General features: G+C 42.4%; 1 protein-coding gene across 1 annotated transcript; it reads right to left on the bottom strand.

The window, feature by feature from the left end:
• Positions 1-263: 263 nt before the first annotated feature.
• On the bottom strand, positions 264-20,312 carry CCNB2 (cyclin B2). The gene is made up of 9 exons (XM_008016425.3): positions 19,716-20,312; positions 17,569-17,697; positions 17,350-17,463; positions 10,504-10,674; positions 10,242-10,400; positions 8,166-8,402; positions 7,722-7,862; positions 1,637-1,747; positions 264-542 (listed from the first exon to the last, which is right to left on the bottom strand). Exons 1-9 carry the CDS (start codon positions 19,737-19,739, stop codon positions 432-434), a joined length of 1,197 nt encoding a protein of 398 aa, XP_008014616.1. The 5' UTR covers positions 19,740-20,312; the 3' UTR covers positions 264-431.
• Positions 20,313-20,783: the final 471 nt, after the last annotated feature.

The raw sequence follows: 20,783 nt of genomic DNA, 5'->3' as shown, positions 1-20,783 counted from the left end.
TCTAGAAAGGAAAGTGTCATGGTTATCTTTCCATTTTAAATTTTCATAATAGACTTATTTGTATTCAAGAAGCTTAGGAATAGGTTTAGTGTTCACTGAGGCCAAGTTCTAGTTTTTCCGTTTGAGAAAATGGTAGAAAGGTCTTGCCCAAGCCATAATGGCAATAATTTACATGCTATTCATAATAGCTTAAAAAGAAATTAGTCAAGGCAAGCTTTCACTGATTTCTTCAGTACAGAATACGCAAATAAATACACATGGGATACCTTAAGAAAAACCAATCGCTTTATTTTTCCTCAATATATATTTAGAAAATTGGTCTGAGAAGAGGTTTCATAAGATAGACCAGAGGACTATGTACAAAATCAAGAGTTCTAAACCAGTAAGAAAAAGGGTACAATGAAGCACACATCCCCAGGGGCGATGGCAGCCTAGGACCTTCCCATCAGTGGGGAGGCAAGATCTTTGACGGCTTTTGAGTTCAGCTGAGGGATCGTGCTGATCTTCAGGAGTTTGCTGCTTGCATACTTATTCTTGATGGCCTGCAGAATTTGTGATTAAGCACATGTCAGGAACCCCTACTGGTACCTTATTCCTAGTCTAATTCACAACTTTCAAAGGTCCGGGCCACAATCACCATCACAATGACGATGCCCAATTGCTGAAGCCAGTGAAAGCTCTGGGCTCATCACATGTGCCTGACCATTTCCTTCCATCCCCATTAATGAATAAAACCCAGCTGGTAGCACAGGCGATCAGAACAAATGATTTCAAGGTCCAAGTAGTAGGCTTCCTCTCATAGGCTACCAGAGGGATGGGAGGGGGAGCTGTGTTTATGACACCTAAGTGCCATCAGACATAACAGGTTCACCAGACCTGGCAGGAACAGCCGACAATCAAAGAGGGTGGCAACTCGCACTTAACAAATCCCAGACAGTCCTCTCAGGACTGAACACACAGTACGCTACCATGAAGCAAATCATGTTGTGAGGACACTTGAGACTCTTCTGACGTTCAAATGCCTTGCTCTTTGCCACAACACACTTGGTGAGCTCTGTTTGGTGTCACACAAGGACAGCACTAAGTCTCCTCTGGTTCCTCCTCATAGGTGGGCCATGCAGAGATAGACACCACGCCCTCAGGATGCCCCCTGAATAGGTGTCTTCCCTCTTAACCATGCTTGCTAATTAGGTGTTTTTCCATCATTGCCTCAAAAGATCCTGGACAAAGGCTCTGAGTAACATCACCTGAATCCTACTTCCACACTGCCATTTGAAGTGGGCCCTCTCTCTTCCCAATCCCATGCAGAGCAGCCTTCTCTGCTTGCAAAGTGCCCTCCCCAGGACACTGGTATGAGCACAGAGTAATTCAACACATTGAGTAACTGGCTGGCTGACTAGGAACTGGGCCTAGACATGGCTAGCCTATCGACTTTGTTTCAAAGAAAGTTTGCTCTCAGAGTTTATCCGTATGCTCCACACCATACTATATCAGAAAAATATAAAGGATAAAGGATTTGTGCTAAAACTCTCACGTTATTAATATATTTACATGACAGCACACACACACACACCCCACATATACACAAAACCCAGAACCTAAAGCATTCCACAGCTTAAGAAACAATAGTACTTACGATGAATTTAGTTAAGTTTTCGTTTACTTTCACCACATTCTTGGCCATGTGCTGCATGACTTCCAAAACTTCATTCTCTGTGTATCCTGTGTAATACTGCTGCTTTAAGTTCTGAAACACAAGAAGCAGACACACATGACTGAGGGGAAAGAGAAAACTTCTGCTTCTTTAGAAGAACACATCTCATACATGATGACATTACTTATGTAAAAGCCGTACAAAAATATTCTTACCTTCTGGAAATTCAATCAAAGTCCTAAGCACTCCCACAGTACCAGCAACACTAAAGCAGCTGGTAAATGCAAGATGATTCTGGCCCTGAGACCAGACTAAATGAAGACATTGTGAAGCTCTTAGCTAAATCAAGTGCCAAAGGTCCCATAGGATCTTTTAAAGAGGTTGCACCGGTAGGAGTCCTTCAAGTGACAACACTGAAAGGGGATGAAAAAGGAGACACTTAAAACAAAGTGTCCCTTTACAGTGCTGGCCACATCTCACACAACCCTGCGTCAAAGCCCTCCCCAGCTGTCTCTGTTATGAGCTCAAGAACCCAAACAGACATACTGTCAGTCAGGGAAAGATATTCAGAAATAAGAAATAAACTGTGCTAAAAAAGCACCAATCCATCAAATCCAGAAGAACTAGGTAGGACTACCTACAATTCTCTTGTTGAACCCTGTGTAATTAAGCACCAGAGAACAGAGAGAACTCAGACAACACCATAAGAAGTCTTGTGACCTAGCCTCCCAAAGAGCAAAATACAAGCAAAAGAACAGCTGTCCATTGATAGTAGGATTTATCATGTAAGAAGATACATAAATTGGCAGGGCCCAGTGGCTCATGTCTACAATTCCAGCACTTTCGGAGGCCAAGGCAAGAAGATTGCTTGAGTTTAAGAATTTCAGACCAGTTTGTGTAACATTGGGAGACCCTGTATCTATGAAAAATGAAAAAATTAGCCAAGGATGGTGGTGTCCACCTGTAGTCCCAGTTACTTGAGGAGCTGAGAAGGAAGGATTGCTTGAGCCCAGAAGTTTGAGGTGTAATGAGCTATTAAGGCCACTGCACTCCAGCCTGGGCAACAGAGTGAGCCCATGTCTTTTAAAAAAAAAAAAAAAAAGGAAAAAAAGATTAGGCACGGTGGCTCACGCCTGTAATCCCAACACTTTGGGCGGATCACCTGAGGTCAGGAGTTCGAGGCCAGCCTGACCAACATGGTGAAACCCCGTCTCTACTAAAAATACAAAAATCAGCCAGGCGTGGTGGCACATGCCTGTAATCCCAGCTACCCAGGAGGCTGAGGCAGAATTGCTAGAACCCAGGAGGCAGAGGCTGCAGTGAACCAAGATCGCACCACTGCACTTCAGCCTGGGGAACAGAGAAAGACTCCCTCTCAAAAAAAAAAAAAAGGTATGTCAACTGACTTTAAGAATTCTGTGACAAAAATTCTAAAAGCAAAATTACATTTTTTTCATATGCATGGTATAATTGGCAAATTAAACCACAATTTAATCTTTTTCTTTGAAGACCGGGTCTCAACTCTGTTGCCCAGGCTGGAGTGCAGTGGCACTATCAGAACTCACTGCAGCCTTGATATCCTGGGCTTAAGTGATCCTCCTACCTCAATCTCCCTAGTAGCTGAAACTATAGGCGTGCGCCACCATGCCTGGGTTCTGTCACCCAGGCTGGAGTGCAGTGGCGCAATCTCGGCTCACTGCAACCTCTACCTTCCGGGTTTAGATAATTCTTGTGTCTCAGCCTTCCAAGTAGCTGAGACTACAGGCATGTGCCACCACACCCAGCTAATTTTTGTATTTTTAGTTTAGTTTGTATTTTTAGTAGAGACAGAGTTTCACCATGTTGGCTAGGCTGGTCTCAAAGTCCTGGCCTTAAGTCATCCACCTGCCTCAGCCTCCCAAAGTGCTGGGATTACAGGCATGAGCCACTGCCCAGTGTACACAATTTAATCTTAATCCTAAAATACTTTGAAGGGAAAAAAGAGGAAGCAAGAGTAAAAACTGAAATAATGCACAATTTCTAGAATTTTGAAATCAATTCTCAGAAAACTGGGACAGCAAAGCACATTTAAGAGTAAGGTGACTAAAAATGAGCCATTGGTACCATGTATCAGTGGCATTTTTGCCTCAAATGTTTTATTTTTAAAAAATTCCAAATCTACAGAAAAACTGAAAGAATGACCCTCTAGATATCCTTCATGTAGACTGATCAATCATGAACATGCACCACATTTTCCTCCTCTCCCTCTCTCTATATATGTATACTCACACACAATTTTTGCTATGCCATTTGAAAGCAATTTGCAGATATCACAGCACATCCCTGCTAAACATTTCAGAAGCATATTCTAAAAAGTACATTTTTGTACCTATCCATAACACCATTCTCACATAAGAAACACTGTCACCAGTGACTTTTTTTAAGCATCCAGGCAGTTCCTTTTAAAATGTCTCACATTCTGGATTTGCACATTTCCTCATGATTTAATTCATGTCAAACGTTTTGGGCATGAATAGGTGATAATGTATACATCTTACTGCACAACATGGCACAGCAACTCAGGTTGTCTGCCAATGGCAATGCTGAGCTTAATCACTGGGTGAAGGTGGAAACCACCAGACCACTTCATCATAGATGTGCAGTTTTGCTACAGAATTAACAAGTATCTATGGGATGATAATTTGAGACCATGTGAATCTTGTTTCCCAAAATTATTCCATGTAGTGATTTTTGCATTCATTGATGCACCTTGCTTGAATAAATTATTACATTACAGGTTGAAAATTAGTGGTTTCTAACTCTACCATTCTACTTTAATTAGCTGGTATTCTGATTTTTAAAAATGAACCCCTGTTTTATTTTTTGTATCATTATGGACCCATGAATCCTTTTTTTTATACACTACAATCTATTACTATCATTATTCTTTTTAATGCTCTAATTCAGTCAGCCAGAGCCCTTTCAAGCCCATTCCTATGTCCCTCCTTCCCTTCCTATTTTATTGTGGTGCAATCATAGGCCACTGCAGCCTCAGACTCCTGGACTAAAGGGATGCTCCTGCCTCAGCCTCCTGAGTAGCTGGGACTATAGGCACATGCTGCCATGACCAGCTCTCCTATGTCCTTTGGTGTGACCTCATTGATCTTTGAAAATTTGTGTGCTATCTGGCACAAATTTTTCTAGGCTTACCTTGTACTTCCCCTGCAATAGCCCTTAAATCAGCAATTTCACTAATGAACCCTAGTTGACAGTAGATGATGGTATTTAGTATCCAAGATGTGGGCACTAAATACGCTCACTACTACTGAGTTGTCACTGTTTCTGAGACCCTTTATTCTGAATTTGCCGTTATTTTCAAAACATAATAGGGGTTTTCCTTTGTTTTTGTTTTGCTATTTCCTACATGAGGACTAACCTTTAGTTTTTAATTGTTAATATTTTCTCTCTTAGGCCAGGCACAGTGACTCACGTCTATAATCCCAGCACTTTGGGAGGCCAAGGTGAGAAGATCACTTGAGCCCAAGAGTTCGAGACCAGCCTGGGCAACATAAGGAGAGCCAATCTCTAGAAAAAACTTTAAAATTAGCCAGGCATGATGGCGTGTGGCTGGGTCCCAGCTACTCAGGAGGCTGAAGTGGGAGGATCACTTGAGCCCAGGCAATTGAGGCTGCAGTGAGCTTTAGTAGCAGCACTATACTCCAGCCTGGATGACAAAGCAAGACCCTGTATAAAAAATTAACTAATTAATAATAAAAAAAACTCTTCCTATAGTGAAAATTTTAGTCCTTAATAACATGAATAAATTTGTTTTATCCTACAATACACATAAAATACTTCCAGAATTTTAACAACAGATTAACAATGAACCTACTAAGTAAACTTGATGTTACCACTTTAGTCCTTTGTTTTGTCATACTTTAAATCCCACTAAGGATGCTCAGTCAGAATGCTGTGTTCAGGTTATAGATTTTTTTTTTTTTCTTTTTTTGAGACAGGGTTTTGCTCTGTTGCCCAGGTTGGAGTGCAGTGGCATGATCATAGCTACTTCAGCCTTGAACTCCCGGGCTCAAGCAATCCTCCTGCCTCAGCCTCCTGAGTAACTAGGACTACAGGTGTGCACCACCATACTCAGCTAATTTTTAAATTTTTTGTAGAGATGGGGGTCTTGCTATGCTACCCAGGTTGGGCTCGAACTCCTGGGCTCAAGCAACAAGTACTTAAATTAATTCTTTCCTCTGTGTTCTGTTACCAGTTTCACATGTGGTTACATTGTTTATTTCCACTTAATTACAATTTAAAGTTTGCATAAAATATTTACATTGTTCAAAAATCGAAAAAGTCAATAAAAGGTTACAATCAGAAGCCCTCTCATCCTCAACCTCCACCCTGTTCCACAGAACCCCATAGTATCCACTTTCATTCTTTCTGGTTTATTCCTCCTGTACCAAAAAATTAAACAAATATATAAATATATATACATACAGACACACACACTTTCTTGCATAAAATGTAAACTACAATATACATTGTTTAGGTGAACAGCTCCACCATGTTGCCCTGGTGACCTTGCCTATATCCATATAGGACAGGCCAAGGCCTGAACCACAGCTGATTGGTCCTGGCAAAATGCTTTGTGATCCTCCTGGAAAAAGGAGGGGATGGCAGGTGTGGGCAGAGCTGTGGCCCAGCCATCTCCCATTCACCTCCCTATCTCCTCTGGGAGGCTGTCACCAGACAGTTTCTTCTTTTTTTTTTTTTTTTTTTTGGAGACAGAGTCTCGCCCTATCCCCCAGGCTAGAGTGCACTGGCACGATCTCGGCTGAATGCAACTTTTGTCTCCTGGGTTCAAGTGATTCTTATGCCTAGGCCTCCCGAGTAGCTTGGATTACAGGCACCTGCCACCATGCCTGGCTAATTTTTGTATTTTTAGTAGAGACGGGGGTTTTGCCATGTTGGCCAGGCTGGTCTCAAACTCCTGACCTCAGATGATCTGCCCACCTTGGCCTCCCAAAGTGCTGCGATTACAGGCATGACACCCGGCCAAGACAGCTTCTTATCCCCTAGGTTCTGATGAAGTTTTCTGCTGTGCTGCTTTCAGGGTATACCTGCAGACTAGAAGACTGCTTAGCAGTGGTCTACAACTGGCTTCTCCACAGCAGTGTACCTGTCGCTTGCACTGCAGCCATCCAGCTCCATTTGTTTCCACATTATCCTTTTGGCCATGTGAAACAAAGACCCAGGGAGCTGCCAACCTTGGCTACTCTTCTGAATCTACAAGTGGCTCATTCTATTCTTACTGGCTAAATCAGTCAGGCCTTGGCCTTCCTTTGTCTTGTGTGCTTGACAACTTTTTCACTTAACATAATATCTAAGAAATTATACATATCAGTTCTTAGTGGCCTTCCTCATTCTGTACAACTCTATAATGCATACATGCACCCTGGTATATATAGTCAACTCACTTCTATTTGAACTGTTCCAAGTAGCTTGCTTGCTTTCTTTCCCAAGAGACAGGGGTCTCTCCATGTTCCCCAGGCTAGACTTGAACTGAGCCTGAGTTCAAATGATCCTCCTCCTTCAGCCTCCCAAGTAGCTAGAACTATAAGCACAAGCCCCTACGCCCCTCTCCAAGCAGCTTTCCTTTAGGCCTTTGAACTTTAAACAGTTGCTTCAGGCTAGGCACAGTGGCTCATACCTGAAATCCTAGCACTTTGGGAGGCTAAGGTGGGTAGACTGTTTGAGCCGAGTTCAAGGCTACCCTAGGCAGCATGACAAAACCCTGTCTCTACAAAAAAATTACAAAAATTAGCGAGGCATGGTGCATGCCTGTAGTCCCTGTTACTCGGGAGGCTGTGGTAGGAGGATCACTTGAGCCTGGGAGGTCAAGGCTGCAGTGGGCTGTGATGGCACCACCACACTCCAGCCCACACGACAGAGTGAGACCCTGTGTCAACAACAAAACAAAACCAATTGCTTCAATGACAGTGTTGTAAAAATGCTAAGGCCTTTCATATTATGAGGGACTAAAATATAGCCTAATTAATTTCTTCTTAAATCCACCACTCACCCATTTTCCTTGTCCTAGAAGCTTCTGAGACAAACAGGAAGCAGCTGCTGCTACTTTAGAAGGATGATAATGCACCATATCATAGTCGATGAGAGTCAGCTCCATCAAATATTTGGCTAAAGTGTGCTGTTCAACATCAACCTAAGAAACAACAGCAACGGACAGTAAGAATCACAACTGTAATTACTATCTTGCAAAAGTCTGCATGAAGCCTAGGAACTCCAATTCACTTAACTCACTTATCCTTCTGAAGAATTACTCTATCCCACACTATGTTGTAAACATAGATCATGAGGCCTTTCTCTTAAGAACTGATGAGGTAAGCATTAAGACTTATCTAAAGGATGCATCCTATAAATTAATAAGCTTTCCTTTAATTAGATGAAGGTTTCTAGGATGAGACACCAAGCAAAAACAGCCTCTTACAGAGTTGGAGGCACTTACTTCCCCGGCTTTTGATGCTCGCCTTAAGAAGTGTAGTGGCAATGGTCGACCCAACTCAAATTTCAATTCTTTCAAAATTAGAGTTTCCATTTCTCGGATTTGGGAACTGGTATAAGCGTTGTCTGTGATGTAAACAAAGTCTTCAATATTTGGAGAAAACATCTCCTCATACTTGGAAGCCAAGAGCAGAGCAGTAATCCCAACTAATTGAAGCTTCTTCCGGGAAACTGGCTGAACCTAATGGAAAATTAATGTATCAAAAGTCACACCTAACAAGAAGAGCGAAGCTTTGGGTGGGAGAAGAGGAAAGGGAACCCAGTCCTGGAAACGTGCACATTGTCTTTGCTCATGGCCCTCATAAGGGCACAGGAGACCTGACTGTTCCACCACTGATCATGACAGCTATCTGTAATTAAGTACTGTGTGCTAGGCACAGTGCTAAGATTCTAACATACTGTCTCATCTAATCCTCATAAAAATCCTAGGAAGGACATATTTTATTCCTCAATTACAAATAGATGTCCTGAGAACAGATTCAGACACCATGCCAAGATCATTCAGTTGCCAAGAAGGGAAGAATCCAAGCCTGAATACCAAGCTCCTAGTCACTCTTCCCACAACTTCATGCTGACTTGAGTATCTGTGGCAGCCCTGACCGGACACACTAAGCATGGTCGGAATAGAGATGAGGCCAAAGAAAAAAAGTGAGAATTTAATGGATGGCTAATTTCCTTAATCCTTACCAAAAGCACACCCATTATTCAGCTTAGAAAATCTTTCACTAATGCTTTGGAGTCAGGGAGACTCTCAGGCTAGGTAAAAGTGTTTCCCTTAATTGCTTTTTTTTTCCCCCTCCCAAACTGGGACTCTGTGCTTTTCTTGCTTCAACTCTCATTATTAAAAATCTACCATGGCTGGACACAGTGGCTCATGCCTATAATCCCAACACTTTGGGAGGCCGAGGTGGGCGGATCACTTGAGCTAAGGAGTTTGAGACCAGCCTGGGCAACATGGCAAAACCCCATCTCTATAAAAAATCAAAAACTTAGCTGGGTGTGGTAGCATACGCCTATAATCACAGCTTCTTAGGAAGCTGAGGCAGAAGGATTGATTGAGCCCAGGAAGTTGAGGCTACAGTGAGCCCAGATTGTGTCACTGCACTCCAGCGTGGGCAACGACAGAATAAAACCCTGCCTCAAAAAAATAAAAAATAAAGAAACCTACCTAAAATATTGTTGTGCTTTCCTGCCCAAAGAGGAATGCATACTACCTGGGATTTTGTAGTATCTCAGGGCCATTATTGTAAAGTAATTTTTATTACATTGTTTGGACAGAATTTGTGCCTGACCTAAACCCCTATCCTGAATGTTGACTTTAAATAAATAAATCCTTATCTGCAGGGCTATTGTTTGGTAGATAACACACTGGCGATTTATATCTGCTTTCTCTTCTAACAGGGTAGGGGCTGTGCATTACTCACTGATAAATATGCTGAAGATTATTTTTGCCTCTCATTTTCTTATATTACTCTTTATTACACTACATTCTCAGTCCACTCCACACACACCCCTGCTCCTTTAAGAAAAACACCTTCTTCTTCCACCTTCTTCTTCTACAGTGATTCAATGCCATAGTTGGCTGGAAATGTGGAGGTTCCCTAGCCAAACTCATCATTTTTCAGATGAGGAAACTTAAAACTTAACACCAAAGAGCACCAAACTATGGAAATTGTGCAAGCAGGCCCAGAAAACCAGCATCCAAAGGCACTACAGGCTTCAGATGGACTTCCAGCCCAACTGATGGTATATTCCTCTGATGAAGGATTGTGGCAATGCAATATTTCCCCCAAGTGCTTTTTAGCTGACTGGTCTTACAGAAATGCCCAATATTGGTCAGCATCATCAAAGGCTTGACACATTTGGATTACTTCCCTTTTTAGTCCCTAAAGTTCTTTGGCTTCTCACAATTTGATTTTTGGTCTTTTTTTCAGAAGTACCCACTTTAGTTTTCTATCTCCCAAGCATAAATGCAATGTTCAATGAGCCACTGGCGTGAAGTCCCTGAAGCCACACCTACCTGTAAAAATCGATCCATAATGGCAACACACATGTACAGAGTCTCCTGCAGAAGCCTAAACTTGGAGTGGACCTGCACCAGCCAGTCCACCAGGATGGCACGCATGCGTCCATTTATATCTCTTCCATCTAAGAAATGTGGGTTTATGGACTGCAAAACCTGTGGGTAGAATCAAAAGTTTAAAAAGCTGACCTTGTTTCCTTCCCAGCTGTGTGATAAATTCCACATTGCTTATACAACCAAAACACAAAGACCCACCCACCTCCAGCTGCCTGAGATACTGATAGATATCCTTAACGTAGTCACTGCAGAGCTGAGGGTTCTCCCAATCTTCATTATCAATGTCCTCGATTTTGCAGAGCAAGGCATCAGAAAAAGCTTGGCAGAGATTCTCTTCCTTCATGGAGACATCCTCAGGTGTGGGAGAAGGACCCTACACCAACAAATTAAGGCACATGTAGGAGAAGCCTTAACCACAAATACATGCAGAGCCAACTGGCTTAAATATCAATATCATAAGCACATTTGAAATATGTTGAAGACAAAACAAATTTCATACCAAGAGGTGAATAATTCAAGATATCGTATGTGAAGTTCTTCAAGAGACACTTATCTGTTTAAAACTAATTTCACTCAAACTGAAAATTTAAGTCCTCTCAATGGCCTATAGACCTTATATAATCTGGCCCTCCCCACTTCCCTCGCTGACCCATCTCCTGCTTCTCTCCCCTGACTGCTTCACTCAAACCAGGTTCTTCTTACCCAGAATGCTCTTGCCCCTATGTCCATATGGGTAATTCCCTTACTTTCTTCAAGTTTTGCTTAAATGTTACATTCTCAATGGGGTCTATCCTGACTCCTATTTAAAATTATCTGGCCAGGCACAGTGGCTCATGCCAAGGCAGGTGGATGGCTTGAGCCCAGGAGTTCAAGACCAGCCTGGTCAACATGGCAAAACCCCGTCTCTACTTTAAAAATACAAAAATTAGCTGGGTGTGATGGTGCCCCCCTGTAGTCCCAGCTACTCAGGAGGCTGAGGCAGGAGAATAGCTTGAACCTGGGAGGCAGAGGTTGCAATGAGCCAAGATCATGCCACTGCACTCCAGCCTGGGCTGGACGAAGCAAGATTCCACCTCAAAACCAACCAAATAAACAAACAAAAAACAAAATTATCACCTGTCTCCAATCCCTGTCCTCCCACCCTACCCATATGTCTCATCTCTGTTTTTTCTCATAAAACCTAAACTTCTAAAATTCTATAGTTTATATAGTATGTGTATTATTTTCTGTCTACCTCTGCCAGAATGTAAGCTCTAAAAGCTTACGTTTATTATTTGGTTTTGCCCACTAAGGTACCTCAAACATCTATATAATCCCTGATATGTAGTAGGTGCTCAATAAATGAAAGAAACTTGACCACCTGGGTTCAAAGATTATTGGAGCTGATCATTCTACTTTAGTAGCAGCCTCTTCTGCAGTATAATGTTTTCTTCTCTTCAACTAATTTATTCTAAATTGAAAAACTGGCAACTAAAAGGGAGAAAAACATATTCCAGTCTATAAATAAAATAGGAGAAGGGAGCGAAGACTGAGCAAGTATACAACTAAGTATTTTACTCTCCTATGCTGACTGGGTAATTATTTATAAAAATTACACAAATTAAAAATGTATAAAGTAGTTAAAACAAGCATTTATTAATGAAATATAAATAAATCATTGCTTTTTAAATTTTTATTTATTTATTTATTTTGAGATGGAGTCTCACTCTGTCCCCCAGGCTGGAGTGCAGTGGCGTGATCTCAGCTCACTGCAAGTTCCGCCTCCTGGGTTCACGCCATTCTCTTGCCACAGCTTCCAGAGTAGCTGGGACTACAGGCCCCTGCCACCATGCCTGGCTAATTTTTTATATTTTTAGTAGAGACGGGCTTTCACCATGTTAGCCAGGATGGTCTCGATCTCCTGACCTCATGATCTGCCCGCCTTGGCCTCCCAAAGTGCTGGGATTACAGGCATGAGCCACCGCACCCGGCCAAATCATTGCTTTCAAAAAGAAGTCCTTCTCCAAGTAAAACCTAACAAGATGCTAACCTATACAAATATATATTAAGGTAATAAAATATTTTTTAAAAAGAGGAGGTGGCCAGGCGTGGTCAGAAGTTTGAGATCAGCCTGACCAACATGGTGAAGTCCCGTCTCTACTAAAAATACAAAAATTAGCTGGGCCTGTGGTGGCGCGCGCCTGTAAACCCAGCTACTCAGGAAGCTGAGGCAGGAGAATCACTTGAACCCGGGAGGCAGGGGTTGCAGTGAGCTGAGATTGTGCCACTGCACTCCAGCCTGGGCAACAGAGCGAGACTCTGTCTCAAAAAAAAAAAAAAAAGGAGGGCTTTATGATAGAATAATTTTAATTTACAGTAAAGCTCAATGATTATAATTTCCAGTCTTAGAGGATACAACAACAACAACAGAGAGCAGTTTAAAACATGTCCTCCCCTCTTAAATCAAAGGTCTTAAACTGAGGAAGGACCAGGTGAGCAAGAGCTATGCAGGCATGCATGCCATTTATTCAAGAATTTGAGAACCCAGGCCAAGTGCGGTGGCTAACACCTGTAATCCCAGCATTTTAGAAGGCTGAAGCAGGTGGATTGCTTCAGCTCAGAAGTTCGAGGCCAGCTTGGGAAACATGGCAAAACCTAGCCTCTACAAAAAATACAAAAATTAGCCAGGCATGTTGGCGCACACTTGTTGTCCCAGCTACTTGGAGGCTGAAGTGGGAGAATCACCTGAGCCCAGGAGATCGAAGCTGCAGTGAGCCGTGATAATGCCACTGCACTCCAGCCAGGAGACAGAGTGTGACTCTGTCTAAAAAAAAAAAAAAAAAAGAAAAGAAAAGAAAGGAAAGGAAAGAAAAGAATAGCATAGAATAGAATAGAATTTGGAAACCTGGAAACCTCAAGGAGCTAGGACAAATGAGTAGAGGTACCCAGGGTACCAGAGACGGTAAGACCTTAAGGAAGATGAACAGGCAAAAGGAAACCAAAGAAAATCAAGGCAATTCAGGGAAGTGCAAATTGATTTGAGATGTCAGCAGGATAGCCTGTGAGGTGTGAGAAGATGAGCTGAAAAGCAGAACAAGAGCTGGGCTAAGAAGTTTAGATTTTATCCAAAGGTAAGGTGCAACAACTGAAGGAGTTTAGCAAGTGACTGGAATCAGATTTGCATTGTAATAAGTATATGCAGCTTCAGTTGAAGGTTAGCTTTTTCAAGGATAAGCATTATCACCCACCCCTGGAAGGGCAGTCAATACCAAAAAGTCTGCTTTAAGGAGTCAGAGGTTATCATGTGCTATCACAGCAGTTTAGAATGTTTTTCTGGCTCCTATTCAAAAGTGCAACTGAGTTTAGCCATATCCAAAAGCCACCAGGGGCTGGGTGTGGTGGCTCACATCTGTGATCCCAGCACTTTGGGAGCCTGAGGTAGGAGGACTGCTTGTGTGTAGGAGTTTGAGTCGAACCTGGGCAACATAGTGAGATCTCGTCCATCAATCAAGCAATCAACAACAAAAGTCACTAGGTTAAGACAGATTCTTGCCCTGGCCCTTACTTTAGAATTACTTAAAGCATTCATTGTGAACTCCAACATAATTTAATTATTGTAAGACCCTTTATAAGATCCTACTCGTCTGGTCAGGTAATCTGTTCTAGCTATGACTCCTCAGTATACCTCTCATAAGCGTGCATCTCTCTCTGTGACAGATAAAGCCATGCTTTTACTCCTATGTTCTCCAACTTGACTGGGAGCTCCTCTGGACAGAGTCAATGGTTTATTCAACTTGTTTCCCCAGTGTCCAGCAAACATGGGACTAGTAAAAAGCCTTCGTTGTCCTTTCAAACTACTGTGTTTACCAAAGCCTCATTAATCAGCAAAAAACACCATTTTCTTCAAAACCTGCAGGATAATAAGCTTCTATGACTACCTGTAAAGGGCTGGAACTCTTCCAAGGTCTCACTTTGTGATTCAGTTGTGTCAACTGCCACAAAGAGAGAAACCTGCCCTCCAGTTTTGCAGAAAGGATAGTATAAATTTGGTTAGAAGACAGGGAACATCTCCTATCATGGACACATGGCTTATGTTATCATCTTTCCAGGAAAATTGCTAGAAACCTGTGCGCTCAAGTGGTATTTCCACACCTCCAGGGATTGGCTCTAAAGAACAGTGATAACCCTGCAGACAGAGCAGGTGACAAAGTAAAAGCCAGAGAGCTGACCAGAGACAGGCAGGCAGAGGGACTCACCTGCCAGAAGGTGTGGCTCTACCTAAATCATGGACTTAGAGATTCCTTCACTACTGTGTTTCTCAGAGGGAAATGTATTTGAATTGGAAATAACTGTTGTTCATTAATTCCTGATAACTTCTAAATCTAGAACATGTAGCTGTATGTTTCAATCCTGGAACTGATTTTTATATGAACTGAGCTACAGGTCCATAATGCTTTATCTCAAACAAACAGTCGCCTCAATTTTGCCATGAAGCAAGAGAAAAAGGAGTCAGCCAAGGATTAAAGGAAACGCAAAAAGGGTGAAGTTATGGAAGTCACAGGAGGAAACTATTTTTCTCTTTGTTTCTTTCATATTTGAGCTCTTTGCTTTAAAAAAAAAAAAAAAAAAAAAAAAGTCTTCTTTTCTTCTTCTCTAACTTGAACAGTAATAGGTACCCATGATAAAAGTCTGAACTTTTAAGGAAGAAAATGCAAGTCAATCTTAAGTCCAACATAATACTCAAAAATAACTACCATTCAATATTCTGCATACAAATGTACATTTTGAAAGGAAATCTGGGGTTGCACTGTTTATATATTGTTATAATCTGATTTTTCCACTTAATGTTACAAGCATTTTGATGCCTTTAAATATTCTACTAAAACATCATATTCATGGCTGCATAGTATTTCCTTAAACGGATTTAACTAGAACTTCTCTACTCTATAAGAGACATTCATCACAGCACTATTTAAAAGTACTTGATTATCCCTCTGATCATTTTCTTTGGATTAAAAACAGACCTACGGGGTACAGAGAATAACCATTTGAAATATATTACCGCCAGGCGCAGTGGCTCACGCCTGTAATCCCAGCACTTTGGGAGGCGGAAGCAGGTGGATCATCTGAGGTCAGGAGTTCGAGACCAGCCTGGCCAACATGGTGAAACGCCGTTTTACTAAAAAATACAAAAAATTAGCCAGGCGTGATGGCATGCACCTGTAATCCCAGCTACTCGGGAGGCTGAGACAGGAGAACCGCTTGAAACCGGGAGGCAAAGGTTGCAGTGAGCAGACATTAAGCCACTGCACTGCAGCCTGGGCGACAGAGCAAGACTCTGTCCCCCTGAAAAATATATATATACTGCCAAATCGCCCTCCTGCGATGTGGGAGGAACCACATTCAAACCCTTACAAATGCAAAACACTACACAACTGCTAAGACATCAAGGTCTGAATACCAGCCTTTGGGTTTGACTTTCAGGAGGTCACTATTATAGAAATCTTCAAGGGAAGGCTTCTTAAAGGAAGTCCCATCTCAACTATTTGTTCTAAGCTTTAGTTCTCATAAAGAGCAACATGCTTTCAACCATCATCTCTGTGGAGAAAGCTGACAAATCCATTCCTTGCCTTCAGATGTTGCTGCCACATTTCCAACTGCATTTCCAGGCAGATGTCCCTCTGTTACCTCAACAAATCGGAAGCCAAACAGGATACCTTTACCAAAGCTACCGCCCTCTCCTGACTTTCCTACTTTTTGTTCATTTACTGCACAAATGGTTTATTTAATATCCAAGTGGTTAAGAACACCACTCCTGCGTGCAAGCCATGTGTCCAAAGTATTCTTTCCTAAATACAAGATGATGGCCCTGAAAGATGTTCTGAGACATCCTAACACATTTGATGTTGTTTCTTCATACCCAGTATTGATACTAGTGTATGGGCAGGCGCTTAGGGAAGATCTGGGCTAGCTCGAGGTCATCAGCTCTTGCTTGGACAAGTGCAATACCTCCTAACTTACCTCCCTACATTGTTTTCATCATTTCTCTACTCCCCAAAACTCTGTTTCCTCAAGCCTAATGGGATAAAAATTCAAATCCCCAAGACCTTCAAATCCAACTGCAACCTTCTTCCCAGTCTTATCTTCTGGTTCCTCACACAAGCCGCCTGACTCCGTTAAGTATTTCAGACTCCTTAACCAAAGGACATGCTTATAGGTCCATTTCCGCTTTGGTACCTTGATCTTTGTTGCTACTTTGCTCTCCAAAAAGGTGCCCTTTCCTATCAGCTTCTCTCTAAAAATCTCACTCATTCCATGAATTTTCCCAACCACTCCATCGTTTATTTGGTTATTAAGGTAATTAACTTTATTACTGAGGGTCGTAGTTTTTTGTTTTTTTTTTTCAGAGACAAGGTCTTGTTCCGTTGTCCAGGTTAGAGTGCAGTGGCACAATTATAGCTCCTTGCAGCCTTGAACTCCTGGCCTCAGGTGACCCTCCTGCCTCAGCCTCTCAAAGTGCTGAGATTACAGGCATAAGCCACCATGCCCAGCTTCAAGGTCATAATGTTAAATTAAGTACCATCATTTAAAAGGTGTATGGCCGGGCACGGTGGCTCAAGCCTGTAATCCCAGCATTTTGGGAGGCCGAGACGGGCGGATCACGAGGTCAGGAGATCAAGACCATCCTGGCTAACACAGTGAAACCCCGTCTCTGCTAAAAAAAAATACAAAAAACTAGCCGGGTGAGGTGGTGGGTGCCTGTAGTCCCAGCTACTCGGGAGGCTGAGGCAGGAGAATGGCGTAAACCCGGGAGGCGGAGCTTGCAGTGAGCTGAGATCCAGCCACTGCACTCCAGCCTGGGTGGCAGAGCCAGACTCTGTCTCAAAAAAAAAAATAAAAAAATAAAAAAAAAAAAGGTGTATATACTCATTTCCTACACTGTTGCTTCAAAGGAGAGTTCTAGCTATGAATGTTCGTTAAAAGGTGCAGCAATGATAAAGGCACCCTTGTAGTCTGGCTAAAAACAGGCTACCTCATTAAATATGTTTGTAAATTCAGAACTTCCTACCTTTGGGGCCAACATTTCCATCTGTACTGGTTTGACAGAAGCAGTAGGTTTCAGTTGTTTGTTGACATTTGTTGTTTTGGTGGGTTGAACTGGTACTTTGGTGTTCTGAGCTTTCTATAAGGAAAAAGAAACATGATAGGGCAAGACAGCCAGTGTTGTGAGACTCGGCACTATACAGAATCGGCCTCTGTATTCACATTCTGTCTTCATAATTGTTACCTTAGCTACTTGTGCTGCTCTGGTTGTAACTTTATTTCCAATTTCTTCTAAAACAGTTCGCCTAATAGTCACATGACTCTTAACTTTAGAATTAAATCCTGTGTCAATATTCTCCAAATCACTGGACACCTGAAAAAAAAAAAAAAAAAAAAAAGTAATGAAACCTTGAAAGAATTTGAAATACTTTGCTAATGTTAGATACTCAAATTTAGAATTGCTTTGGGAAAGGACAATACCTCAAGATCTATTTGCAAGATGGAAAAGGTACATTTCAGGAAGTCTTAAAAAAGGCTATTCATGATTAATAACATCACTCTAAATTAGGCAAATCACCCATCTACTTTATCTATAATAAAGATCCTCCCACTAACCTTGCAAAACTATTCTGAATATTCAAGTGGGCCTGCAAGAGAACTTCAAAGCTTATTACTATTTAATGATTATTTATCATAGTACCTATATCACTTGGTAGAGATCCCTGCAAGTTAAAGGCATATACTTAAAAACCTTCCTTTACAGAGCTTGGTAATACGTAAATTAAGATGAAAAATTATAAAGCTATAATATTAATAGTTAATAATAGGTCTGGTTGTTTAAAAACCAGATGTTTAAAACCTAAACTAGCTTTGATTCTTATGCCATTTTACAAATAAGAAATGCTCCTGTATGCATGATCTTTTAGAACTACAGCTTTTTAAAATGAGGTTGCCATAAAATGGATTTTCTCTTATATTAAGGATATTTAGAATGGAAGTAGTTTCCTTGGATAATACAGTTTTAGCTCCCAAACTCAGGGAAGGTGGGAATTGTATGAAATAAAAATTGTCACTTGACTTTAACCTGCTTTAGACATAATGTGCTTAGAAATAAAACTTGCTAGGAAAAGCAATTCATACCAAAAAAAAGCTTATTATAGAAGAGATAAACATTTCATTAAAAAAGAAAAAAACAAAAAACCAGCATGTCCTATCCCTCAGAGTTCAGGGTCCTGACTCTAATAAAACTCCCAACAAGGGGTCTGAGTAGATCTACCAGGATAGAGGGACAAGGGAAACTCAAGCCTTCCCTGAACAGAAAGGTTTTGACTATTAAATAACGTTATAGAATACATTATTATAAAAAATTCCTTGCCAGTTGGACTTAGATTCACAAAAGGATATTAATTAAATGCTGAATATATTCAATCTATTAGGATTCTCAAAAGTCAGGCTGTTCAATTTTTTCCAGCAGCAACTACCAATCTGAAAAAAGTGTTTGAAAATGTAATGCTTATGGGTAGAAGCCAGCTAATGCAACTAAATTTAAATTCATCTGGAAAGGAAAATTGGCAGCTTTTATCTAACCTTATAGCCAAGATGATGGAACTCAGGTGTGTCAGGGCCCTCTAGCTTTCAGCAAAGGAAAAAAGTAGGTCCCGGCATAATTCAAGCCCACAGGAAAAATACCCAAAACACCGTTAACACTTTGATCTCTGCAAGGATGAAATAAATGAATTTGGACCCTTTTCTCTCAGTCTGCCACGTTGGTCCAAACTATATTCAAAAATCTCTATTACATTTGAGTAAATAAATTTTTTAAGGGGACAAACCCATGTATTAGTGAACGTAGCCTGGAAGACTTAGCGTGCAGAAATAAATGGTAAAGTCATACAAAAAGAAATGTGAACAATCAGAAAAACAGCCTGGCAGTTGCCTGATGAAACACGCACACTTTACTGCCTACAGAACCCTTCCAGTCCTCCTCCCAGCCCCCACCACAGATCCCTTAGTTGGCAAGGAGTTGTAAGAAAGGGGGAGGGAAATCCCAGGAACGTGTAAGTAGATAACTCTCTGGCAATGAAGAGCACTCGGGGATCGCTCGCAGAGTACTAGGCCCAGTGCTCTGGGGGCTCCCTTGACAGATGCCATCTCGGAAGCGCTTTCCTACACTTCTCCCACCCCGGGGCAGGGAGGGCGGAATCCAGACGGGGAGAGGCCGGCAGGAGACGACCCGCCGCAGGGCCAGGGACGTGGGCGAAGCGGGGAGCTCCGGAGAAGAGAAAAGCAGTCTAGGTTGGGACGGAGAAGCTCGGAGCAAATGAGAGAAGCGACAGGGGAGCTGTGGGGCCAACGGACTCGCCTCCGAGAGCGGTCGCCGAACACACTCACCGTCGGGCGTCGGAGCAGCGCCATGAGGGACGGGGAAAGCAAGAGTGCCAGCCCGGCCCAGGGAGGGACACGGACTGAAAAGGGAGGGCACTAGCGTACGAGGCGCCGTTAGGGCTGCTCTCCGGGCCCGCAGCGCTGGGGATCTTCGACGCTGTAGCCTTGTTCCAGGATTCAAATACCGCGTCGCTTGCGCCCCATTGGGCGGCCCTGCGCACGGCGCGCTCTTCTCATTGGCCAACACAGAGGCATTCTCGCACTCTCATTGGCTGAATTTTCTTAGACCCGTTTGATTGTCCCAACAGCCAGTTGGGGAGTTTTTTCTGCCTACAGTCTTTAAAAAAAAAAAAATTCCCAGTCTCTGAGACAAACAAAAAGGAACTGTCTCATTGGGAAAGCAGACGTAGGACACCTCTGAATTTTGACAAGACCTCATCTACAAATGTCTGTTGACGTTTGTACTGGGTGGGCGGAAGTTGGTTGGCCTTTATTCGTCCTCGGCGTGTTGGGGTTTAGGTTGTGTTGGCCGGAGTGCAGGAACCGGCCCCTCCGGGTTGCTCAGGGCAGCAGTGCGTTAGGTGTTTGAGACGTAAAAGTGTGCTAAAACAAAAAAAGGGAATAATGGCGTTTACTCAAAAACCCAAATTCTCAAGTAAGGCAAAAAAAAAAAAAAAAAAAGATAAAAAGAGATTTGTGTGATTGGTGATTCATGTAAGTTCTCCATTGTATTCCCAGCACCTAGTACATCGTTTGTCATATATGGTTGGTGCTCAATAAATATTCATTGGCCGGGCGCGGTGGCTCAAGCCTGTAATCCCAGCACTTTGGGAGGCCGAGATGGGCGGATCACGAGGTCAGGAGATCGAGACCATCCTGGCTAACACGGTGAAACCCCGTCTCTACTAAAAAATACAAAATATTAGCCGGGCGTGGTGGCAGGCGCCTGTAGTCCCAGCTACTCGGGAGGCTGAGAGAGGAGAATGGCGTGAACCCGGGAGTCGGAGCTTGCAGTGAGCTGAGATCCGGTCACTGCACTCCAGCCTGGGCCACAGAGCGAGACTCTGTCTCTAA

This window comes from Chlorocebus sabaeus, chromosome 26 (assembly GCF_047675955.1).
Source record: "Chlorocebus sabaeus isolate Y175 chromosome 26, mChlSab1.0.hap1, whole genome shotgun sequence".
Classification (NCBI taxonomy): Eukaryota; Metazoa; Chordata; class Mammalia; order Primates; family Cercopithecidae; genus Chlorocebus; species Chlorocebus sabaeus.
The sequence above is the reverse complement of the archived record's forward strand: the minus strand, read 5'-3'. Positions and strand labels throughout refer to the sequence as shown.